This window comes from Pieris brassicae, chromosome 2 (assembly GCF_905147105.1).
Source record: "Pieris brassicae chromosome 2, ilPieBrab1.1, whole genome shotgun sequence".
NCBI lineage: Eukaryota > Metazoa > Arthropoda > Insecta > Lepidoptera > Pieridae > Pieris > Pieris brassicae.
The window spans coordinates 17,465,637-17,493,189 of record NC_059666.1 but is presented as its reverse complement, the minus strand read 5'-3'; the positions used below and the strand labels follow the sequence as shown (position 1 = coordinate 17,493,189).

Genomic DNA, 27,553 nt, shown 5'->3' with positions numbered 1-27,553 from the left:
TTCATCCTTCAAGCTTTTCAATGACCCATGACGTGATAAATTGTATCTTTAGTATATAAGTACTCATGTAAGTGACTATTGTCTGTTATGAGAATAAATGTCTTTAAACCTAAACCTCGTGCCTATTCGATATTGATCAACTAAGTGTAATTGTACTTCATTATTTTATGCCAACTAAAATGAAAATATACACTGTTGCAGCGTATATCCCTATCTATCGTATATCCTATATATTATTATTACAGATGTAACAAAACTAGTGACAACAAAACAAAACATGAACTAAATGATCTACATTTATGTTGAATGTTTCAGGATGTTGTTATATAATAATATAGTACATAGTTAAAGGTTTATTGAAAGTCAAAAGATCAAAATGCAAATTGTATAACCACTTAAATACGTAATTAAATACAGGAAGCTCTATAATTCACTATACGAGTATATATATCTATCGTACGTAGTAAGTTCTCTTTCTTGCTCGATATAATATTTATTATTTACTGCTGGCTGTACTAGCTGTCCCCGCGAAATTCGTTATGGCCTTAAATATGACTTTTTAATACCAATATTTTGCTATGCCATAGAAACTGTTCGCGTTTCCGAAATAAAACTTTCTAGATAAAAAAAATACTCGAATTTGTACAGCCGTCTTCGAGCTTTGCACTAAGCAACATATGTTAGGATTTATTTTTATTTTTATATATTTTAATAGTCTCTAAACCTCTAAAAAGGAATCTATGTCAAAAACACAAATAATGCAGATTTTACCTTCTAAGATAATATTTTATTAATCTGTTTAAAAAAGAAGCAGGAAATATAAAAATCGGAAGTAACAAATGCATATTTGGCATAACCAAGGTCACCTTGCAAAATTTCAAGCTTAATATAACACGCAATTATACGTAATACATTTCTATAATATTATACCAGCCATAAGTTCTGTTACAAATGAAATTGCATTTTTTTATAGATGTTTTGTCTATATGTATCTGTTTGGCCACTTATCTATCTATCTGGATTTACGCACTCTTTCCAAGGGATATTTCGCCACTGCTTGCTTCAAAGATTTTCTGAGAGACTCAATGTCTCTAAAACTGGCCATAATTTTAAGTCAACCCAAATGGTTGAAGTCTGGGCTAGATGAGAGCCAGACTGTAGCTCTTATAAAGTCCAGAACGTTGGCTTCACGCTAGGCTTGGGTAGTTCGTTTGTTGTGACCAGGTGCATAATTCTGCTGGAAAGTCCATGGTATATTTTTGTGTATTGCCGAGAGATTTTACAACATGATCCAAGACTGTATCTTTATACACTTTGTCTGAACACTTTGTTTTCTCTCCTTTTTCGTAATAATGTAGTTTTGTGACTCGCCCCACGAAACCACCGATGATGACCGATTTGTACCTTTCGACCACTTGAGCAGCTTCTTTAGAACCGTGCAGCGTACACTTTATCATTTGGCTAGTGAAATTTTTTCATTGATAAAGAGGATATTTATGTGTTTTTCATCTGCGTATCGCGACAGAAGGAGTTTTGATCAAACCAAACTATTTAATTGTAAGGATTGATTAAGAGATATCATGTATATCGATGATAAGCACCGAGCTTCAGGTCTTGTTTTATTAATTTGCGAGAGAGTCCTAATCTTCATATCTTGCGATAAGGTTATTTTGTTTCCTAATTGGGTTTTGAGGAATTCTGGCTTTAACACTCTTTGTAGATCTAACAGCACGCGGCTGCCCCAATATTTTCTGGTCTTCAACAGACGATGTGTTGTTGTACCTGTTGATAGTATGATATACGAACATACGGCTCATACCAAGCTTTTGAAATGTCTGGAATATGTCAAACGGCTCCATACCCACTTTGTGCAAGGCGATTACTGCATTCCTAATTTCTTTGACACCCATTTAGTAATTTGATAATGAACGGAAAATAATATGTGAAATGGCGCAAAATCCGAAGAAGTTTTTTAAAAATAATATAAGTGTTCCAAAATCAAAATAATTAAAAAGTTGAGAAAAAGAAAAGTTTTTTGTAACAGTATTTATGGCCAGACTAGTTATATTATCCTTTTTTGAGTAATTGGGGTGTTAAGATAACAATGACGTAAGTGTTATAAATATAAGAATGAGGGATTGTATTTATTACTGCTTAACAATTACAGTATTTTATCCTTACATTAGAATAGATAATAATATTATGCAGAGGCAAAGGAATACTACTCGAATTTATGAAGTAAGTCCGAAAAAACACAGTCATAAGAAAACGATTTTTACTACCAGTGAGTTCTAGAGAAAAGTTGTAGAAGTTGATAAATGATAATGCCTGCAAAAAGGTCAGCGACGCCACGCCACGTCTACTGTTTCTGTTTGTGACAAAGTCAATATATACTGCACGGACTTTACTGCGGTTTTCACCAATATCTAGAATGATTCATGAGGAAGTTTTACAGCTCCGTTGTCAGTCTGAAGCCAGAGTTTGTCGCTAGATTTTAATAACACCGTTTAGTTAAACAGACACGCAGTCGCTATTATTTACAATAATTAGAATACAATATACGTTTTAATGCGTGTAATTATAACAATAAAAATAATTGTTTATCCTTTATCGTTTAATAAGTGTAATTAAGACTTGGGCAAGGTGAGGAAATACCGGCATTCTTAGAACAATTGACGACATGTCGTCATTTGTTGAAGGCCTACATTCCACCAGAGTATATAAGTAATTTGCGATGTTTTCCATTGTCTACGTTTTTTTTAGAACAACGGGCAAATGGGCAGGAGGCTCAGCTAATGTTAAGTGATACCGCCGATATAGACACTCTCGATGCTCGCGAGTAAGTTGCCGGCCTTTGGTATTGGTACGCTATTTGGTATTCTTGAAGGGCCCTTTTTTGAATTGGTTCGGTAATACTTCAGTGGGAAGCTGGCTCCACATAGCAGTAGTGCGCGGCAAAAACTGCGCTAAAACACGCTCAGTTAACTGTTCACACTTGTCACAGCAATGTACGAGTATACCGAAAATCTTCCTACTAGCTTCTTGGATATATTAACAAGATTTGTATAAGAAACGCGTAAGTAGATGAGACAAAAGTGAAATCTTAATATAAATAAAATAATAATTTATTGTGAAAGTCTATGCATTACGTATCAACACGGAGGGCAGCAGAATTTATATAAAGATCTCTTGTCGTTTATGCCATCTTCAAACCGAAACAGGATTACCGCCTCTTCCTGATATGTAAGGTTTGTAGGTTTGGAGTAGAGAATTCGTGAGGTTCAAGTCCACAGGCGCTAATTAAAGATTTAAGTTGGCGCCTGGTAGATAGTACAGGTGAGCCCAGATCTAGTGCTTGCCTAGTTCAACGAATAAGTATTGCAAACCAGCGAGAAAATTGTACATTGCCACAGGAACCAAACTTTTTAAATTTGTTTTATTCATTTCTATTTATTATTCTTTATTAGTATACAGGTTAAGAATATTGCAAATACTGTATATTTGTGTGTAAATAAATAAATTATTACATCTAAGAAAGTTGAAGGTATGAATATTATAAAATTAAAAGCGACATTATTATAATTCTTAATTGTTTCTGAGGTGGAATTATTCTATGCTCTATAAACATTTTAGTTGTGTCTAATGAAATCTCCTAATAAATTAATGAGGAATTTCAAAATCAGTTGATTAAATCGTAAATGGGTAAATGGTACATGTTATCAAAGTCTAACATGCCTGACGACCGTTGAATTTTGTGTCAGACATCGATAAGAGAAGCAAGAACCGATTTAAAATCCATTTTAACAAAATTTTAAAATTCTAAAAACTAGAAGATGTGAATCCATTTGAATACATTTGAACCAGTCAATATCTTAATCTTAATAAATAAATGAAACTTCTTCGATATGTTTTTTTTATTATTACAATTACTATCTTAAAGATGTAATGCTCTTCATGACGTTCCTTAATTTGGGAACTGGCCAAAAAAAATAATAAATAAGTTATTTTTAAATAAAATAATTAATAGTATCCTTCCACTTGACCGTATCCAACGAAGAGCGGTTCGAATTGTCGATGACCAATCCCTCTCCGAGCCGCTCGATCCTTTGGCGTTGCGTGGAGATGTGGGGTCACTCTGCATCTTTTACCGCATTTACCATAGAGAGTATTCAGAGGAGTTGTTCGGATTAATACCTGCAGCTGAGTTTCATCATCGGACGTCGAGGCAGAATACAAAATTCCACCCGTATCACCTCGACGTCCGCCGTTCCACGACTGAGCGTTTAACGCACTGACGCACCACCGCTATGTGGAACCAGCTGCCCACTGAAGTATTTCCGAACCAATTCGACTTAGGGTCCTTCAAGAAAAGAGCGTACAAATTCTTAAAAGGCCGGCAACGCACTCGCGAGCCCTCTGGCATTAAGAGTGTCCATGGGCGGCGGTATCACTAAATATCAGGTGTGCCTCCTGCCCGTTTGCCCCCTATTAAAAAAAATATTGACTATTTTTATTATGTTACCTATATTAATAAATTTATCTAAATAAATACATTAAAATATTTAATTCCAAACCCTCCAAACCAAACCATTAAAATGTTATAAAGATTCTCATAATAAGTAACGTAGTTAAAATATACTTGTTTTATCGGTGCAGAAATAAGAAAAAAATATGTAGATCTACACATCATATAAAAATATATATTCACGATTCGACTATCAACTATCAATAAAAATCGTCATGGTAAGATCCTGGTGTAAGCAGTTAAGGAAAAATATTAAAGTAGAACGATATATATAATAATGTACCGTAAATCATCGAATCGCAACGTAATAAAATAAAAAAGATTAAAAGAAAATTGTAATAAAAATATTGCCAATAACACATTAAAAGCTTCCTATATAACAGAACAAAAATAAGTTTTTCATTGTGAGTAAACTTGTACCCAACACTCCAATTGATTAATATTTGCTTAATTACTTCTTATTACGCACGACGCGACGTACCAGTTGACGTACAGTAAAAATATGTCTTGGTAAATACCTACCTACTTGAGAATACTTAACTAGGTGTATTTACCAATAACAGATTACTTACGAGATTTACATCAAAAATTTTAGTCTTAAATTCGTCCAAGATATTGTCATTTGAATGTTAAGGTTATTTGTATTATTTGTATTTGTAACGAGATGCCATATAATAATTAATAGAATAAAATTAATTACAAAGAACGTTAATAACAGTTTATGGAATTTAGTTTATTCTGGTTTTAAGTTACTTGAGTTATAAGATAAATCTTTTGTAATGTTCTTTAAAAACATTAAAACCAGTAATTAATTACTTGCAAATACCACCAAAAACTTGTATCGATAATCTTGTTTTCAATATAAAAATAAAAAACACAGGCATAAGTAAAACTCGTTTGATTGTTGAGGGTAGACCCTGCTATTATCACGTCTGTAGTCTACGTATACAATAGAATGTTCCAGATTGTAGGATGCATAGAAACAAAATTTACACTTTTTTATAGAGGTTTCCTCACATTTAAATTACATTAATAATACTGACAAGTATTGACCCCTGTGGTTCATGATAATCGTCTACTGACTCAGTGTATTAGTGCACACAATGTTTACTTATGTACCTATCCCTATCTTATGTTGGAATTAAAGATAATTGCTGTTCGGGTAGAGCGAATATAAAGTTTCTTAAATTATTTTCTAAATTTCATTTGAACCAATATCCGCCATACAAAGATGACAAAAAGTTGTTCGGAAACGTGTTTCTATCTTACATCTTATTAATAATTTATATTATTAACATTACAAATTACATTATCACTTTACAAACTTGCAAACAATACGATGTATTAAAAAAAGGGGTTACCCGTGTATGTAATCGTATATTTCATGAATTATAGTGAGTTTAACGGGCATGGAATTTGCTACAGTTATGCCAAAAATTTGGATACACTACCGCCGTACGCTATTCGAACATATACAGACTCACTTTGTAGTGACTTTATTGAGTGTTGACATATTATTTATCGCATTATAACGTGAGACTGCCTCTACCATATATTTTTTTCATATTTTGTTAGTGCGTAACTAGTCGACGTAGACCAGAATTCGTGAACGTTTCATACGCATTTAACTCATGGTACTTAAAGATACTAAAGCCAAATTGTGTATACTATTTTGTCTTACTACTAAGATTAACTATATTTATCTGAAGACGGGATATTTAGTGGTAGGTACATATAAGACTGGTCGATAATCTATCAAAAGTTCGCGACATTTTACATAAACGATATAATAAAATCGTACCTACATACGTACCATATATATCACTAGAAAAAAGTTAGGCAAGAAGGCTTTATCCTCATTTTCGTAATTCAAAACGTTATATTAATATCATAAGAGGACAAGGATAATAGAAATCTACATTGTTATATCTATCTGCTAGGGTTATTATTTTTTATTATATTTTAACCGGAATGAAAAATGTTGATAAATAACATCGCACGTCTATTTATTAACACTCCGAGGTAAACATAAAATAACATTATATTTTGGCTTGTTTTTTTTAATAATTATACACAAATTGTATGTAGCCGTCCTGGTCTGTATATAAATAACTTTTACACAAAGTATTTAGAAACGCAGATTTTTTGTTTCTGTTCAGAAAGTGATCTTTTCCGAGAAGAGTCGATAAAAACTATAATAAAAGCAATAAGCATATCAGTGTCTAATCTGACATACCGATCTATTTTAATATTTACAGAACAAAAAGTTTGTTTTTGTAATAGGACTGACGGTTCCATTATCCTCTTTACTTTTATTATTATAGGTATAGGCAGTTTCACTTTAGGCTCATTTTTTTACAGTTTATTTACGAGGCTTCTTACAAACGTTTTGAGCATAAAACTCTGCGTTCATAAAGAGTGGTGAAAAGTTGATTGTCTCTTATTCTGGTCCTTTTTACGCCCTTGATTTTAGAACTGGCTGTAAATGTTAATTCCTCACCATTTATTTTTATTATACATTAAAATACTAAAAGAAAAAAATATGATATAAAGGTAGACATTCTTAATTTATGCAGGTACATTGCGTTCATGATTTTTTACTTGTTAAGTGCTGTATTTTTTACAATATTTGCCGACGTCAGAACTGTATAATTGATAAGTTTTATTGATAACGTGACATATAAAATCATGATTACCTTCATTTTTTATCTTTATTTACAAACGTTAATTCTAAGTATAGATCTAGTTAACTAGCTCACGCAACTTCGTTTACACAGACAATTTTCAATACTCTATCAGTAATTGCGATATCAGTGTCTTTACGGATATTTTGAATGACTAAGTACATTACATTGTATTTGAATTACTAGAAGATAATAAATAGTAATCGTTTGCATATCGCCACTGTGAGACGCAAATCAGTGTTAACAAGGGGAGGAACTGCAAACCAATTTACATTTATTTAACAGCAATTTGTATTTTATAAATTAATAGATATATATAACTAACTATAATAACTTTCGTATTAAATACTAACTTAGGAGTAGTTATGAACAGTTTTGTCCAGTCATAATCCAGGAAAATCACCTTGTGCACTGTCTACTAAAACAAGGACCGCCACAACCACCTGACACATAAAGCAAAGTCGTGAGAGAATCTTCCTGCGTGATCGGTGGTTTCAGGGCAGAGCCAATCGGGTCGGCGATGAGATCATCACGTCCCACCGCCAATAAAACAGCCGTCACAATACTACAAGATTATAATTTTAAATCCTAAATAACGTATAATTCGCTGTCGTTATGCAATTACTGTCGTAATTAAATTAATCGCCTTGAGATCTGACCTATGTTTTTCGTCTAAAAACCGCGGTATAATTGGGCGCAGTTAAAATTTATTCGAATAAAAACAATTTCCGGAATCTAGCTGGGGATAATAAAGTAAATATGAATTTACGTAATTCTAAAAAAGATTTGCCTCTAGACCTTTGCCTAGTATAGAAATAAAAAGAATTTATTTATTAACACTTCGTTGCATACAGAAATAATTGACATAATTAAATTAAAAGGAGGGCAACTGGCGGCCTTATCGCTTTCGAGCGATCTCTTCCAGGCCACTGTGAGAAAAAAAAATTAAATTAAGGTAAGCAAGAAGTGCAAAAATACATAATACATATAGTTATTTAGATAAAACTAAAACAGGAACAAACAAGCACACGAATTACGATAATTTTATATCAGTTAGTACGGAAGATAGCGATACGATGTGGACAAGTATTGTTTGTAAAGTAGAGTTTTAAAGGAAGGTAGAGAAGAAGCTAAGCGAATGAGGACTGGAAGTGTATTCCTTACAGGATTTTCATTTAGTGTTTTAAAATATATATGAAGTAAAACATAAAGTACATTTATTAATTTATAATCGTGTTAGGAGGGGAAGGAGGGGGGGGGAATTTCATTATTGAAAGTAAACACTTTATTATTGTCCAGGCGTTGTCATTGCAACGAAATCAGAGAGGTAGTCTATTCTTGTGCCTTATGACGTTTGAAGGAACGGACCTACGGAGTATCTAACCTCTGGCTGCGCATAGACTGGGATGAGCATCCGCGATACTACGCGTGAACGAATATGCGCGTGCCTGTATAGGTACCATAACGGAAATGCTGGTACTGACCAACTCAGTGAGCACAGCCAAATGGCTACAGATTCCCTGCTCGAAAAGGTGCCGTCCACTGAAATCGTGATACTAAGCGACTTTAACGCCCATCCGTACGTAACGTACCGACTGACTGGCTCCTTAAGGAACGTACCACACCTTAAAAGGCCGGCAAAGCACTCGCGAGCCCTCTGGTTTTGAGGGTGTCCATGGGTGGCGGTATCACTTCATCAGATGAGCCTCCTGGTTGTTTGCTCCCAGTTCTATAAAAAACGCAAACGTTAGCATATAAAACAATATTATTGAATAAAATTTTAACTAAATATCATAATATACTTACAAACAAGTTTTATCGACGTTATGATTAAGTATCTAATATTGATATTAAATAGATTTCTATCAATTATATAAGGTATAAGTAAATTGTATAATAAAGGCTATGTAAAATACCAATGCCTACAGCTTTGCAGACATATTTTCTATATATATTTCTGTAATAAACCATTTTTCCTAAATGGATTCTTTGCACGACGGGAGAAATTATTACTGCCAAGTATTATTACAAGTACGAAAGTTGTTAGTACTATAAATATGTTTCTATTAAACTTATTTAGACGGGAGAACCTTCATTTACATATAAATACGGCTCGACCGATTCTTATGAATTTTTTAATGCAAATTCAGTTTGTGAGAATCGGCAACTATCTATATTTAATTTTTAGAAAACATTTTTTGGTTTGGATTTTTTATGATACAAAAATACATACAATCCTTAATTGTCACACCTCTACGATAAACCCCTATGTTTTATTCTAGTAGATAGGTTATATTTAATGAAATGTTTGCTGGAAATAATATACATGGCACAACAACGTTGGCCCGGTCAGCTAGTATATGTATATATAAAGTATACTAAAATATGATATATATATACAATAATAAAGTGTTTTCTTTCAATAATAAAATTTCCCCCCCTAACACGATTATCAATTAATAAATGTAGTTTATGTTTTACTTTATATATATTTTAAAACACTACATGAAAATCTTGTAAGTATATACTACATATATATATATATATAAAGCGCAAACTAAATGTCAACTTACTCTTGTACCCAATAAATTATAAAACGTCAGCTTAATAGTAAATGTGCCCTTTTGTTTTTCATACACTCATAAATTGTAATATAACAATCTCGGTTCCTTTAATGTCCAATAGGTCGACTACACGTATATTTAAGCGTTACATAGATTTAAGAATCCTTAAATAAGTCGAGTTCGTTTTTTGTTAGCGTCGCAATTCCTAATTTTATGTTACTTATAAGCTCATGGTTTCAATCAAAAGTTTCATTTATTGAACATCCCTCCAACAATCGCCACTGAACTTCAGTCTGGGCAAAGAGGGCTTCGGGTCTCCGCTTCTCAGAGCCGCAGTCTCACTCTCCCCTACGCCTTTGCATAGCTACGGCGCAGAAGTCCATAAAAGATTACTCCAAACAAAAAAGGGTTTAACCATGATTGATGACCTTTTTAAAAAAATATTTAAGTCCATCTCAAGGAAAGACTTAGTTTGTATAGCGTGCGTTAGTTCCTACTAGCATTGAGTATATTAGACTGTTTATTATCTTTGGTCGAACATACCCTGTTAAATATTCGTACAAAGACTTTTTGTATACTTAAGTCGATGGTATATAGGGAATCTTTATACGGATTTATCAATATAGTCTTATAATCAGCAAAATTTCGTAACGTCTAACATATGAAGTAATCTACTTTAGTGAGGGTGTGCAATTATTTAATCAAATACCATCTTCAATTCGTAATATTAGCGTGTTTAACCAATTCAAAAGGGCATTAAAGAAACATCAGAATGGGCCAAGGAGACTCACATTGGGACGGCTAATGGCGACGTTCGTATATAATGAGAAATAAGGTTCTTAAAACATTAAACATTAATCTACTTTAGCCTTACACCGACCATGACATTGACATGTTGACTACTAATTCATTTAAGAAAATTGACAGAAAGATAAATTTATATTGAGGGTTGCCATCTTGAGAATATATACTGAAACATTAAAGACATCTGTTATTATTTCACATGGTTACCTCGTTGTAATTAATGACTAAACTATAAAAACTAAGAGGTCGGAAAACTTGTCTTGAAACTGGTAAGTTTTTTTAATTCTTTGTTTCTAAGAGGTTGTTTAAAGATTTTTGAGAATTAGGCTTATTCTAGATGATTATTAATATGAAAAATATAACCAAATCTTGGAAATATGGCTTTATATCCTAGTTAAGAGCAACCCTAAGGTTTACCATCACCTTGAAGCGAATAACATAATCACTGTATTATTACGTGCACGATATGCTTCAATTAAAAAAAAAAATACGGCCTTTGATTCACAACATAAACGGTTTGCCTCCTACTCAATTTGCAAATTATTACACAACATGGTTTTATCACATGCTTTTCCTACTGTATCATGCAATATTAAATAAACACAATTGTTACAAGTTCAAATAAATAATTAAAAGAGAATATACATTGTTGAACGGAAGAAAATATATGTTACTGGTTTTCGTGGTTTGACGTTACTTAAGAAAAACCCTTATTTAAATTTCTTATTCTGCAATTTTTGGTTGATTTGAAGATTTCACATTTAACCATTTTAATTAAATTATCGTTGTATTTTAACATTGTGAATAACGAATGCTGCATTGACGGTAGTATAATGGTAAGTCTTAAGGAAATTATTTCTATTAATTACAGTATAAATTTATTCATTAATAATAATAGGTAATTACTTCGTACTAGCCTTGGCCTCAGGATACGTAAAGAAATGCAAAATGATTAAAGAGTTAGGAATTTTATCTATTTTATCCAAATTGATTGAAATAAAGTGTTTTAAATTTCATTATCCGAAAAATCTATGTAATGGTTATGAACAACATACTATCGGGTAAACTCGTTAATTATTGCAACCAACTGTTACAGTTAGGCCTTATGTCACAGTTTTGTGTACAACATGTTATATACTCGTAATAGCTACGGTATACAATACCGTAACTTTGTTTATCATGTTCTTATAGAGATTTAAGTTTATATATAGTTTATTTTTTGTTTTTATTTTGTTAGCTTGCTTATGTTCTAATATACCTAATGGATGTGTATGCATGTATATGTGTGTAAAATTTGTGATATCGTATCTCCTTGTATAATTTTATGCATACATGTTTTAGAACTCAATAATAAATAAATAATATATTATGGATTATATGTATTACCATAAGACAAAGAGTATGGGGAGTAGAACTATAATAATAAAAGCCTAGTACGGCAGTCACTTGCAGTAAAAAAAAATAGAAATGAAATTAACAATATCGTAAAAATCACGTAAATTAGAATTTTATAAAAAGGTTTAAAATTAATGATTAGAAAAAATACGACGCAAAAAATTGTCGTGTTCATTGACGTAATAGGAATAATAATTGCTATTTATTACATCAATATTTAAATAAAAAAGTTTTTATGATCAAAGTTTTTCCAAAAATATGTATAATGCTGTCTTTATTCTAACATTTATTAAATGGTTTTGTTCGCATTAATATATATACTTAAATCTCTCTTGAATGGTAGCGCCACTGGATTTGTATTATATTTACTCAATACTACTACCGATTTTAAAAAAGATTACTTTGAACGATGTTATATAATTGAGATTGTGATAGTGAATTTCTAATAGTTTCTCATTAAACAGGAACGAAGACCTGTTGCTGTACTATAAAGTTTACTAATGTAGCCAATCATTAATTACTACGATAGTAAATGAACATCGAGTAAAAACTTAAATGTTAGAAAATTGTTTCAGTAGCGACCAAACTATGAAAATGTTTTATCATTTCATGTAAGTACTTACGCTTATGAACGTCGGTAAATAAATTAATTCTTAATTTACAATTACCAGTGCTCAAGTCAAGGGTCTAGAACACACCAGAAAAACTGGTAAATAACTTTCCGACACTATTTTTATTTTAATTGGTTTTTGACAATTTGTTTGTAAGCATCTATATCGTGCTCCTATGCTCCTCGTGATATGTTAAAGGTATCAAGGCAGAAAATAATTACCACACAGCCGAATATATACTGATTCCAGTCAGACCGATCACCACCAGTAGCGCCTGTTCAAGAGTACGACGCACGGAGAGACATCGGTCCCTTTGCCATATTGTAATATAATTAAAAATGTTCTTCCTCGGTACAAAGTATCAATGGTTACGTTTTTAAGGTTTAGATTGAAACATCTACAAAAATAATATAATTTTATATCATTTTGCGGCGTTCTCGAACTGGCTGGTTCGTAGTGCCCGAACGAAATATTCATGGATGCATTGAAATACGATTTTCCCTATTATACAATTGGTCTTAACTGACAGAAATGAAAAACTGATATAACAAGGTAAAAATTCATCAAGGTTATAGAGTTGGTACGATAAATTTGAAAACAGTAATAATGTATATGTAAATGTTAATGGCATGTAAATTTCTTGCGGCGTGATCTTGTGATGCCAATACTAGAGAACGTAAAAAAGCATATAACTCTGCCTCTAGGTCCTTCAAATAGGAGATTGTTAGGGCAAAGTGTGGGCACATGCCAGATTTGGCGAGTCCAACTCGACTTTGTATGGCTAAGGGAGGTACCCACTTCAAAGCTGAAAATCATATTGTGGCAACGTGCAGTTCGTAAAACTCTATCTGCCTTGGACATTAATAAGTCAAGCGGGCCTGATGGCATGGATGCTGATGGGATGCATACTTGCTGCGTACTAGAACTCCTGAGTTGGTTCTGGTCCTAACAAGCCTTTTTCGGTACCTGTACTACCTCGACACAGTCCCGAAGTACTAGAAGATCGCTTCAACACATTTGATCCCTGAAAAAAGCGATCGCTCGGATACGTCCAACTAAATATCGACAATAGATATAATCTCCTTGTTCTCCAAAATAATGGCAAACCATTATTAACGGCCAGTTCCTGAGGTGTCTAGGGGGCCACGAGCTGATAATCATGATAAAATTATACTTTTAAGTAGTGGTACGCTGTTTTCTTGAATTTACAAAGATACGGACGTAATGATGGCGCCAAATATATGTATTATAATCTCTAAATCATTATCTAGTAAGCGCACTGATCTAAAGAAGCTGCTGAAGTGGTCGGAAAGGAACAACGTAGTCATTACCCTGCAGCAGTGATGGTTTGGTGGGGCGTGTCTTATCAAGGAGTCACAAAACTTTATTTTCATGAAAATGGAGTGGAAACTATAGCCAAAGTGTATTAAGATACAGTCTTGGATCATGTTGTGAAACCTCTCAGCAATACACTTTTTCCAAATAGAATGTGGACTTTCCAGTAGGATTCTGCACCAGGTTGTGACCTGGCACGAACTACCTAAGACTGGCTTGAAACAAACGTTCCGGAATGCTGAAGACTGGCCCCAGACTCAAATTATGGTATTTCGACCATAATTGTATCAATAATTTTAGAGGAAATAGCCTGCTATTAACGACACGGCGACATTAAGTCTCTTAAAATCTTTGGAGCAACCAGTGGCGAAATTTCCCTTGGAAACAGTGCGTACATTCAGACGTGACGTGTACAAAAGCCAATTCCAAAGGTGGCCATTGAACAGAATATTGTTTTATTTTTTGCTGAGACTAAAACATTACTTCATTAAAAAAAATCATTTCCATTTGTAACAGAACTTATGGCTGGACTAGGTAGATCCAATCAGAACCATAAAAGGTATTTAACTCTTGCTTCCTTAAATTAGTCATAAGGGTAAATATGGCAGCTATAGTTGACCTCTATTTGGGTACGGCATCATTAACAAAACATAATATTACCATTTAAATGGATACTATTAATGACGTCAAATAAAGAAAAATAATTGACGATTAGCAACAACTTGCAGTTTGTTAAAACCCAAACGTTGAAAAAAATCCTAAAAAAGTATTATTTTTTATTATTATTCACTTAAAATGTTTCTCGTTTCATATCCCATCATTGATTTTGTATACATTTAATATGCCTGATATTTTAATTAATATGCCAACTTGGAATAAGCTATTATTTTAATTTCATACTACTTTATGTCCACTTGCGATTTAACTAAGCAAGTAAATACTTATTATCTTATAATAATATGTATTATCTTTATAATAGTTCTCGTTATAATGACATACGTACACATGTCACATCCTTGAGTTACGGTTGTATGACATTGACGTAGGTAATACATATAGTTTGTTATTTTGTTCTTATCTTTTATAAAGTTCCATAAATTAATATACTAACCAGATTTTTAGGTTCATAAAATAAGTATAAAAGAATAACGTAAAACTAAACCTTTACGCAGAATATTTTTTCTTGTGTTAAATGTAATTAATAATGTTTTTATCTCTATGAAACCGAATATATTTGACAAATATTTTTCATTACAAGTATTCTTGTAACTTAAATCATAATGAACAAGATTTTTTTAAGTTGACGAAGTTCTTATAAAATAATAATTTACGCGTATTGCCGGAAAATCTTCGCTTTCAATCACGCCTCAGTTATTAAATATATTGCACTAAAGACAATTTACTTTAATTGTCTTTGCTTATACGAAGACATGAGTTACTGGCATCGAGTAGGTACTTATAAAACTATTAACGTTCATAATCAGAAAGAGTCTTGGATTACGGACGGTTGTAAGAAAATGGTAAAAAAAATATATCTAGCTTGCTAATGTAAAATATCTAAAAAAATAACTATGTCATCGAAAGAAAAATAAGAAAGATATTTTAATAAATAAATAAGAAGTTAACAGCAGAAACCGCAATACCACTTAAAAAGCAAAAATATACACACAAGAATCTCCTCTCAATTAAACTATTCACGAGAATCATCTTATTGACGAATCTTTTCTTGAGCATAAGCCTGAGGTATAAGGAGCCAGCAATAAGGATTGATCAACGGAGACGCAGCAGTTCTATTTTTAGAAGACATTCCTAACTCAAATCTCATATAAAATCAATAAAAAATGCAACTACAGACCTTAGTCCACTTAGACATATAATTTGTATTTCCATCGATCTTAAATGTTATTAATGACATTATTATTAATTTTACTATTTAAAGAATATGACGTACTCATTATAATATTTATGATAGCAAAACTTAGATAACGATGTGGCTTGAAGTTTTTTTTAAACATGCCGTGAAACTAAAAACGCATTGGTTATAATGTTAAGATACTTATTTCATTTTCTTTGTTCGAACTTTCATATTCAAAGACCTTCAGCCCTAGATTTAAAAGAAATTGCGTCAAAATGGCTATTTCTCTAGGCTTTATTTCAATTCTTAATTCCGTTATAAAAACAAATTTTGCACAGCGTAGATATAAAGTAACTTTATTAGGCGTTGGTGTCTTTAATTTTTTGTAAACATATTCTTTGTTATCGTATCACATACCTCCTCACCTTGAATTACTTCATTCGAGTAAGTGAGACTTGGGTAGGAAACTGATAGTAAACGTTTTGCATGCTTTTATATTAAAATGTTCGTTGTTAACAATTAAAAACTTTTAAAAATTTAAAACACTCACTCCGCTCTACAACCCAAATAGTGTATTAACCACCAAAACGAGAAACCGCTGCATCTCAAAACCAGCAATTGGCGGGAGGTGGCACACCGCTGGAAGATTAAAATTATAACTTTTTTATGAACACAATTTTTCTTCAATTTTTCAATTTCTATAATAATGATGTTTGGTATCAAAATATTGACGTGGGTTAGGTTAGGTTTAAATTGAATCCCGAAAAAGCCTTACCTTTACCTTGCATAATCAATACCAATCACGCCAATTCACTACCGCATTAAAATATAGTTATAAATAAATTTTAAAGCGAGGAAGTATTTTATATAGTATATATATTGTATATTGAAAAAACTCACGACTGCAAAGTTCATTAACTGCATTGACAAGTTTATTGGCAGGTGTATTGTGATTCAAAATGATAAACAATGCTTTTTGCAAGGTAGGTGTTGCTTCAAACAATGGGTAAACAGCGGTACTTATTACGGAAAATAATTTGATGTAAACAAATTAAAATTCATTATTTATTATAATGTATTTAACATTAAACAGTCAGAGTATTTGATGTTGAGGCGTACCACTTGTATCGTATATATAGAACTTAACCGAAAGTCATGCTGTTCGGCCCATAACTAGTCTTGACACTGTTTGCGTCTATTTCTTAAGGTTTATGTTCGTAGGCAGGTAATCATGCCCCGTGCCTCCAAGCCGAAAAAAAAATATTATCGGAAAGTGAACCTAGGACCCGGTGGGTTTTAGCCCATATGTCCTGTATTAAATACTTATAGGTAGGTAGTAGGGTAGGTTTAGTAGTAGGGTTTTTATAGGTAACCCAAGAAGGTAATAAATAGGCTATGGCAAAGACTACAAAGTGAGAGATTTGGATACTATACTTAGGTAAACATAAAGAAATCTAAAAATAGCAATAGCTCATCAGCTTTCAGGTTGAGTTGGGTTAGTAACGCGAAATGGACAAAAACCTTACTGAATTAAAATAAGTTACGTGGTAATGTAATGTATTTTTTTAAATAATAGCTTATAAAAAAATTCCTAGTAAATCTAATTAGCCTAACTATAATACGTACTTACTTAAAACTTATATAATAATAGGTTGAATTACCGAGTGTAACCGTTTTATTTATTTATAAATGATAATTTCGTTTCTTGTGGGAAAATCTTTTATCTAATTTACAAATAAAAACTAATAATTTTAAGAGTGTTGACCTTGTGGGTTCAGCGTGCGACTCCCATCCCTGAGGTCGTAGGCTCGATCCCCGGCTGTGCACCAATGGACTTTCTTTCTATGTGCGCAATTAACATTCGCTCGAACGGTGAAGGAAAATATCGTGAGTAAAACCGGCTTGCCTTAAACCCAAAAAGTCGACGGCGTGCGTCAGTCACAGAAGGCTGATCACCTGCTTGCCTATTAGATTAACAAATGATCATGAAAAAGATAAAGAAATCTGAGGCCCAGACCTAAAAGAGGTTGTAGCGTCATTGATTTTTTTTTAATATTTTTTATTGTTTTCAGAAAAAAAAACAATCCTGAACAATGTCTCGGGACTGTTCAAATCCGGCCACCTCACTGCCATAATGGGGCCATCAGGTGCAGGAAAATCATCGCTTCTGAACGCACTCACTGGATTCTGGTAAAATATAACGTATAAGCTTAAAATAACGAAACAAATGCCAAAATTAACAAACCGTGAATATATTGTAATGAATTTTAAAAAGTTTAATCATGTTTACGGATGCAACAATAAATAAAACCGTTGTAAAAAAAACAAAGCAAAACAATAATTACGAGAGTTCAAAGTTATAATGAAATAGTTTTGCTTATAGGTACATAGTTCAGTTATCATTCATATTCTTATATTAACCAGCCAGAGCGGTTCGAATCGTCGACGACCAATCACTTTCCGTGCGGCTTGATCCCTTGGCGTTGCGTAGAGATGTTGGGTCCCTCTGCATCTTCTACCGCATTTACCATGGGGAGTGTTCAGAAGAGTTGTTCGGTCTAATACCCGCAGCTGAGTTTCATTATCGGACGTCAAGGCAAAATACAAAATACCATCCGTATCACCTCGACGTCAGTCGTTCCACAACTGAGCGTTTTCTAAGGCAGTTTTTGCCGCGCACCACCACTATGTGGAACCAGCTGCCCACTGAAGTATTTCCGGACCAATTCTTGAAAGGCCGGCAACGCACTTGCGAGCCTTCTGGCAATGTGAGTGTCCATTGGCAGCGGTATCGCTTCACATCAGGTGAGCCTCTTGCCCGTTTGCCTGCTATTACATTTAAAAAAAAACAATAATAAACTTGTGAACAATAATATATATTTCATTTAGAATTTCCGGTTAGTATAAAAACGGAGGTTTAGTTAGACAAAATTAAATTAATTTCAGTTTAAACGGTGTAGAAGGCACAGTCAGAGCTGGTGAAGTAGTATGTAAAATAAGAAAGGATACATCGAGTAACGCGCTACGAGCTTATAGAAAGAAATCCTGCTACATACTTCAAGATGACCGCCTGGATCCGCTTTTTACAGTCAAAGAACTTATGACTTTCGCTGCGGATTGCAAACTGGGGAACATGATCACTCCAAAGCTAAAAAGAACTATAGTGAGTAACGTGACAGATGTCAGTCCACATGAGAAACTAGATTAGTTGCCATTTGAATCTCAACGGATGAAATTGCTTCAAGTTTTTTTCAATTCAAAATATGTTATAGTTTCTTAAAAAATATTATGACTTATTTAACAGAAAATCAATTGCACATAGGTACTCGGAAGTGTTTTATTCCAGTGAACAATTGGCTTATGGCACAAATTTCTTATTGAATTCAATTTGATAGTTAACTACAACCATATTTTTATTGTTTTATCTCAATATACAACACGTCATTGTATTTGGTTTTGTATTTCTCCAAGATAACGGTTTGCGAATGTGAGTAATGTACGATAAAAATACATACTAACTGCACTGCTGTTGCCAATGTTGTGTTACGTCCGTCTTTTTTAAGGCAGTTTCTTCAACTTTGGGTCCTTCAAGAAAAGAGCGCACCAATTCTTGAAAGGCCGGCAACGTACTTGCGAGCCTTCTGGCAATGTAAGAGTCCATAGGCGGCGGTATCACTTAACATTAGATGACCTTCTGTCCGTTTGCCTCATATTACAAAAAAAATGGATTTCAGACTCTGCTCTATGGTATTCGGTGTCGAGACTTATTCCTAAGTGTGACGAATTAAATAGATACGTGTTTGATTATTGGGTATCAGATTTAACACCTCGACTTTGAGACGCCTCTTAATGCCCATTTAAATGCGGCGGATTGGTACTCACTAAGCGCAAAATAAGTTTAATGGGTAAAGTAGTGTTAATTAAAGAATAGCATTTAATTATAGCGTGGCGTTTTTTACAGATATCAGATATATTGGAAACACTCGGGTTAAAAGGCCACGAGAACACAAGGGCTGGCAATCTCTCTGGCGGTCAGAGAAAGAGGTTGTCTATCGCAGTGGAGCTAATTGACAACCCTCCAGTCGTATATCTGGATGAACCAACAACGTAAGTGTAGGTTCCTGACTAGGATAGTAAAAATGTAGGTAGGTATATCTACGAGGTGTGAAGTTGAAAAGCCTTAATGTCCTCCTTCGCTTACACACTGCTGATCGTCGTGATGCTCCTTATGCCGTTGTGCTAAATGACTGCACGGCTGCTTCCATCTCTGACGATGCAGCTAGGTTAATGGCATACTATCAATTTTGTGGTCGCGACATTCTCTAGGCATAGGGAGTAATTAACCCTAGCTTTCTACGCCAGGTTGTTGAGAGGTTTTATTTATTATTTACTAGTAATCTTACAGCTAACATACACATTATAAAACAAAACACTTAGTGAATTCAGAAAGCCAAAATAGATTACTTAGATTAACGATATATATATCACAGAAAACATGTAAGTACATTTACAGACAAAATATATTTTAAAAAAAATTAAACTAAAGAAAACTGAAATTTGCATCAGCAAATAATATTTTAAATTACTGTTTAAACAAAATTAGAGTCTTCCCGCCTCTTCAAAAACTTCCTCACATATTTTATGGTGAGGTGGAAAATATCAATATTCTCACAGTTGGTGACATAGTTAGATAAAACCTATGGGATATGGGACCTTATACTTCCTCAAGATCATCTACTGACCTAGTATACCTGGACAGGATTTGGGTTATCATATCCGCCGCTCAATATTCGGCGTTAAGCTTCACCCAGAGGACACAGGGTGTTTGAATGACAATTCCTGCGGATGAAAGCGACTACAACCGCCTATAACAGGGGACATCGAAGCGATCGATATATATCTAGAAATTATTGTAATTAACTGGTTATAAAAATCCTCTTTTTTAAAGAGTATATTGTGTTTGTTCTAGTGGTCTCGATAGTCTTACAACAAATCAGTGTATTAGCATGCTGAAAGATCTCGCAAAAGGCGGACGCACAATTGTTTGCACCATACATCAACCTACTGCACTTATTTACAAAATGTTTGATCAGGTATAAACATTAAAATTATAAGATAAAAAGAGTATCTTAAAATAATAAGTATTCTATAATTCATGTATCTACATAATTTTTTTTAAATATTTTAATTATTGAGTTACTTTTTGTATAAATTTTAAATACGCGTTGTTAGGTTTTTATATAAACAAGAAGATTAAAAACTTAGAGAAATGTATTAGATTTTCTTAACATAGCTGGCATTAGAGATATTCAAGAGAATTTTATTGAATTAAATAAATATAGTTATATTTTCTTTTTGTTTCAATATATTTTAATTTCCAATTTGTTTTTTACTAATTTCGAAGAATACGTTCTCAATTCCATTGATTCAATATAAATTTCAAAACTCTTGCATTCATGGATGCAATTTTGGTGATTTTATGTCGATATATATTTTTTTTAATTCCCTACAGGTGTACATACTTGCTGAAGGAATGTGCATTTACGATGGGTCTAGTGAAAGCACTGTGTCATACTTATCATCTATGGGTTTTAACTGTCCTGTATACCACAACCCTGCTGATTACAGTAAGTGCAACATGCATTAACAATATTTCGAGTTATCCTGCTTTTATAGGTCTCAGAACTGTGTAACAGAGAATCATTTTATTAAAATATAAGTTAAAATACGTTACATTGAAATTGTCAATTATTTCCACCGTCAAACTGCTACAAACCCCTGTAACTGAACTGTTGACCTTAAGATAATTTGTCAAATGATGTAATATAATTTATCTTATTTACTGACTTTAATATTACTAAGTGGATTTGTACCTTCATATTTTTACGTACGAGAGAGTTGGTGTGAGATGTTTATTTTTATTAGTACTTTGTTATTCTGTATTCTAATACCAACCTTGACGTGCAACTACGAAAAGCGACGGTACGGTGTAATTCCCAAAAGCGATATTGATCCCTATATTGAGATTTTGTATCCAATTTCGATGTAATATCAGTAACCGTTTTCGTCGTAAAATTGGGATAGCTGGTATATTTATGAGTTTCAGTCAATTCACTGAATCTTAATTAGTCATGATAAATCATGAGACTTACGATTAAAATCTTATTTTTAACTTTTCTTACTTAAATGGCATAATATATTAATATGACAAATTGTTTAAATATTTCCATTGTATAACCAAAAAAAAACAAAGAAATCAAAAAGGTTTATTGGTGGGACTATAGGATTAAGAGCGGGATACAACTCGTTCTCGTTCATAGGTACCTATACTAGCAAAAATTAAAAATCTGTTAAAAATAAAAATGTATTTTTTAAAATGAAATAATGTAATATTATTCAACGAATTCTGGCTTTAACATCATTAACAGCCTTTGTTGTTATAACATCACGCTGCCGCCCCGATCTTTTCTGGTCTTCGACAGACGAAGTGTTGTCGTATCTGTTGATAGTACGATATACGAACATACAACTGTATATCTTTTGTTGGTATGTCGTCTTTTGAAGTGTCTGGAATATGAGTACAATCAAATCAAATTAAAGGGTTAAAAAAATAAATTTTAAGTTTTTATATGACAGTATTTATGGCCAGACTAATTAGACAACAATTCCAGACATACGGAAACCAATTTTAAAAACAACTAATTTACCATAAATATACAGGAAATACTTGTATATATAAATTCAGATAAATTATTTATTATTTTTGTTGCTACAAAATAATTAACATACAATAACGATACGAGTCATTATAAAATATTTTCGCTGGACTTATAATATATGTATAAAAAAGACATTATAAAGCTGTTGTAAACTAATAATCACAAACAACTATATCTTGATATATTTATTAAAAAGAAACACAACTTTGCCCCTTCTTTTTATTAGGATAATCATGATTGCTTTTGGACAAGCGCTGAACAACCCAATCATAACGTGAAAATTTACATAAAACCTTTCCCATATGCTTATCTTGCCGGACTAATTAGCTATTTAACTAAATTATCTATAGATACATATAAATCAGTTTTATCTAAATAAAACATTAAATGGGTAACGTTCAATGTTTAGGGAGTGTATAGTTCCATTACCGTTTTATTTACAGTTTTAGAAATCGCAAACGGAGAATATGGAAAGTTCAATGAACTGATGGCAGCGCGGTGTATCCGGGATCAAAAGATTGAGAAGGTCCCTCCGCATTCAGAGCAAGAAACTCCCTCACATCTATCTTACGGCAAGATGTCAATCATGGTCAATCAACCTCATGAGGCATACAGGTTTGGAGTACTTTTCAAACGGAGTCTGAGACAACAGTATAGAGATTGGGTCTGTATATAAATATTAACTAATTCTTAATTATTATCTAATTTAGATTTTAACAAGTCAAGTAAATTGTAATTTTCTCATTTTTCTTTTAATTGCATTAAACTAATTAGTCCTTATTTAAGAAAATTACTACGTATTATAAATATCATACAATCAATGATAACGCTAGAAAGCGATGGACAAAACCGGCACCAACAATGGATTTATGATTACAGACTGTGACGCATCTAAAAGTGATATTACATCTATGCCTCGGTATCATTCTTGGATTGGTATTTGATAATGCAGGCAACGATGGATCAAAAACATTTAGTAATCTTGGCTTCCTCCTCATATCAACTACCTATCTCTGCTACACGTCTGTTATGCCAGCTGTACTCAGATGTACGTATTTTTTATTTTATTTATAACTAGCGACCTGCGACTGCTTTAAAAAAACTGCTTTTGAAAAATGATTCAAAACATTCCGAGCAGTAGTTTTCAAATTTATTGCGAACAGCTCTTTGCTATCGTGTTCAGTTCGTCCTTGGATTTTTATTCAAAACCTAGTATTTGAAATTGAAACTTTTAAAATTTAAATTCAGATTAAATACAAAACTTGTGACTGTGTTCTTAACTATTTTGAAATCCGAAATTTAAATGGAAACTGCAGTCGTGTCTTCTTAGCAGCATACAAGTTTTCGTAAATAACGAATACCTGCATAGTTCATTAACCTTTGCTTCCAGTAAGGTCGAGTGTTTATACCTACGACTGTGAAACAAAATTTAAAAGGTGCCGCTTAAAATTTGCGATATATAATCACCAGAAAAAACATGTATTAATTTTTTTTTAATTCACTTAATATATAAATAACTACCTATGGGTCGGGTATCCTAATGACGACCACGACAGGTTGATAAAAAAAATTACCTAAAATAATATTTAAGTGAAATTTAATTGAGTTTGAAGAGGTTATAATAATGTGTTGTAGCCGGTTAATTATAGATAATATCATGAAATGTTTCATTGTACGGAATTATTCTATTTCATCCGATGGCGACCAAAAACTTTCCACAATATTCCATAGATCATAAACGATTAACCATATTTCAACCGACTTATGCCGTATCGTTGGTATAATATCTAAAATGGGTTGTTTTGATTTAATGTAACTATTACTAGATTTGACTTTTTTTTTATTTATTTATACGTTTGATGTAAACATAATGTTACATGTATGTTTTAAAATGAATTACTGTATGCATAACTTAACTTTAACGATCAGATAAACAGTCATATACTTTAATAAAAATAATATATAATAAAGTTTTTTCTCTTTCAGTTCCCGACGCTTTACCTGTATTAAAAAAGGAAAATTTTAATAATTGGTACGGTCTGAAGACGTATTATGCAGCTACTTTGGTTACCACGATTCCAATACAAGTAAGACTTCAGACAGACTTAGGCTTATGAATGCCGCGGCTATATTATAAAAAGATGAGAATTAAGACTACTACCGGAGTTACTTATAGTAACCACATAGTAACTTTAAATACATTTTAATTTTATAATTCTATCTTCTTAATTATATACTTACCAGTATTTTTCTACCACATTCACATAGGACACAATAATATATTATCATATATCATAATAGGTATAATTACCGATTACTACCCTATTATCACCCTTATATACCTAACACGACTACTTTCTGTATTTCTTCCCTGTAGGAGCAAGGGCGCACTTAGTAAGAAAAAGGCACAACCCCTGTAGTCGTCGTAAACTTTAAAATACAATTACAAATTCACCACCAGTTACCGTTTCTCAAGTACAATGTAAAATACGTATTACCTAGTTGTAAAAATAGGTTTTAAACAAATTAAATGGATTTTTCAGATATGGTACAGTTTTGTGTACTCCCTGCCAGCATATACGATTACTGGACAACCGCTCGAGCTTTCTCGATTTGTCATGTTTGTGCTCATCCTTGCCAACGTTACTCTTTTGGCTGATGCGATAGGCAATGTCATCGGATCCTGTCTGAACCCTATTGTAAGTATCAAGAACATTAAATCTCTTCTATAAGAGTGCTCCACAGAAATATAAATTTAATACACAAGAAAAGAAACCAGAAGTAATATAAAATTGTGTTTGATTTTAGAATGGAACATTTTGTGGCGCAATTATAACGTGTATTATGCTCGGTTTTGCTGGTTTCCTGGTTCTGCTGCCTCATATGCACCCCATCATGCAGTTTATATCATATGGATCTTTTCTAAGACACGCCTTCGAGGGTTTGGTCTTATCTATCTACTCATATGGAAGAACACCTATTTACTGCCCAGACAGTGTAGGTTACTGTCATATGAGGTGAGTTTAACTGTGGTATATAAGATATATATTTTAAAAAAGATTTGGAGAAAACTTTAAAATTAGTTTGGTTACATGTGACTCACTTCATTTCCTAAAAAATTACTTTCAATTTGAATGCATTACAAATTTCTTTGATTTAGTAACAACGGTTGATTTTATTTGATTTTTTTTTCACAGGTATCCCAAAGAATTAATGAAGGAGCTTTGTATGAAACCAGACAACTACTGGACGGACGTTGCCATACTCCTATCAGAGATTGTTATTTTGAGGATAGTTGGTTACTTGACACTGAGACGTATGATCAAAAAAGCTAATTAGGGTTTGGTAGATGCAATAATAATTTGTGTATGTAAAATTGCTATATTGCCATAAGATGCACCATGTCATGATGTGACAACTACTAGTATATTATATTCCAAAAAATTTAAATTAATATTATGGTAACTGATTAGTTAATTATATTCTTGGAATTTACTTAACTAATGTTATTAAAGCCAGGTGCTAGAAGTATTTCTCATATAACTTTGCTCAAGTAAGATTGATAGAACTTAGTTGTATTCTATTAAAAGTTCATCGTTTAATAGAGAGGAATGTCAAGTCTTTTATAGACAATAAAATGTGTTTTAAATTAATCTGGAGGTCCGATTATTTATAAATAAGTAAATATTTTGTATAGAATAAAGTGTGTACATAATTAGTGAATATATTAATAGTAATCTTGTGGCATAATGATTGTATACTAGGGATTTTAGGGCTTGTAATTTTTAATCAAAATAGAGTATTACATAGTAATAGTGGGTACCATATTTAAATACTGGACCAACTAATCTAGTTGTTGGGTGAAAATTAACTAATGGATTTTGAAATATAAAAGAAATTAAGAATGGTTTCTTATGGTAAATAAACATTGCAATACAGTATATGCAACATTGTTGCAGTCTGATTGCATACATGACATGTTTCCATGTATGTGAGTGTTTATAAATATTATTATTAGATAAGTATGGATTTACTTAAGTTTACACTGCACTTTGTTAAAAACTGTGATTATTATGGCACTTACTTAAATATGTTATTAATTACATTTTTTTACTAAAGGTTTTGTGTATATTTACTATAGGTATATTTTAGTGAAACAAGTGTTTCAATAATTCGGTAGATTCTAAGATAATACTATTTAATTTACCTCAATAGTAGAAACACATTGATATAATACACTATCGCGAATTTAGAAAAGTATAAAGCCTCGTATTTATGATGCATGATAGACCAAAAAAGAGTCGTTATATCATATCTGATGATATATAATATATATTTGCTACAACTTAGTTTAAAAATATACCAATTGGATATGAAGTTCTATCTGTTAATAAAAATATGAAAGATACAATTGTTTTATTATTTAATTTAAATTATAATAACCTAATTATATTACGGTTTAAAGCCCACTTATCAGCAATCCATTATAAAATTATCCATATTCTATCTTAATCTAGTTTCGATTGAGTAATTATGAGGAAGTACATGTAGGTACTGTAATTTTCGATTAAGCATATAAAGATAAACAATTTGTGAAACTATAATTATAATACTGATATTATCAATGGCTCATATCAAAAATTTTACAGAATCGTTTAAAAATTTAAGTGTTAACTGTGTTTTTTCACCAAGCTGTACCTCATCAGATCCACAGCTATTAAATGAGTTAATTTAAGATTGTATTGCTATTGTTATTAAAAGTAATTGATTAGCAGGAGTGAATTCCCAGAAATGGTTAATTTCGTTTTTTAAAATACGAATGATTTTTACTTGAAAGTTTATTGTCATGCCATTTTTACCATAAGGAACATGGATTATCAAAGTCTTACAAATTAAAACTAGGTTCATTGGAATGATCTTTATTTCTATTTCCGGAATCATCATCATCACCACCATCATCATCATCACCTATTCTTAGAATAGAGAAGCACTAACAAATAACAGAAAACAATCTTTTTATATAAAATTTAAACATGAATTCCAATATTCTAAACTAAAAAA

The 27,553-nt window shown here is 32.3% G+C and overlaps 1 protein-coding gene across 1 annotated transcript in view; it reads left to right on the top strand.

Moving 5' to 3' along the window:
• Positions 1 to 26,883, top strand: part of LOC123719970 (ATP-binding cassette sub-family G member 1-like) — a 33,498-nt gene extending 6,615 nt beyond the window's left edge. The window contains exons 2-12 of the mRNA XM_045676335.1: positions 17,846 to 17,963; positions 18,720 to 18,936; positions 19,735 to 19,880; positions 20,743 to 20,866; positions 21,286 to 21,400; positions 22,936 to 23,156; positions 23,372 to 23,540; positions 24,479 to 24,579; positions 25,036 to 25,191; positions 25,301 to 25,509; positions 25,690 to 26,883. Coding sequence (XP_045532291.1) covers positions 17,846 to 17,963; positions 18,720 to 18,936; positions 19,735 to 19,880; positions 20,743 to 20,866; positions 21,286 to 21,400; positions 22,936 to 23,156; positions 23,372 to 23,540; positions 24,479 to 24,579; positions 25,036 to 25,191; positions 25,301 to 25,509; positions 25,690 to 25,831 — 1,718 coding nt within the window. The 3' untranslated portion in view covers positions 25,832 to 26,883. The remainder of the gene's footprint in view (positions 1 to 17,845; positions 17,964 to 18,719; positions 18,937 to 19,734; positions 19,881 to 20,742; positions 20,867 to 21,285; positions 21,401 to 22,935; positions 23,157 to 23,371; positions 23,541 to 24,478; positions 24,580 to 25,035; positions 25,192 to 25,300; positions 25,510 to 25,689) is intronic.
• Positions 26,884 to 27,553: the final 670 nt, after the last annotated feature.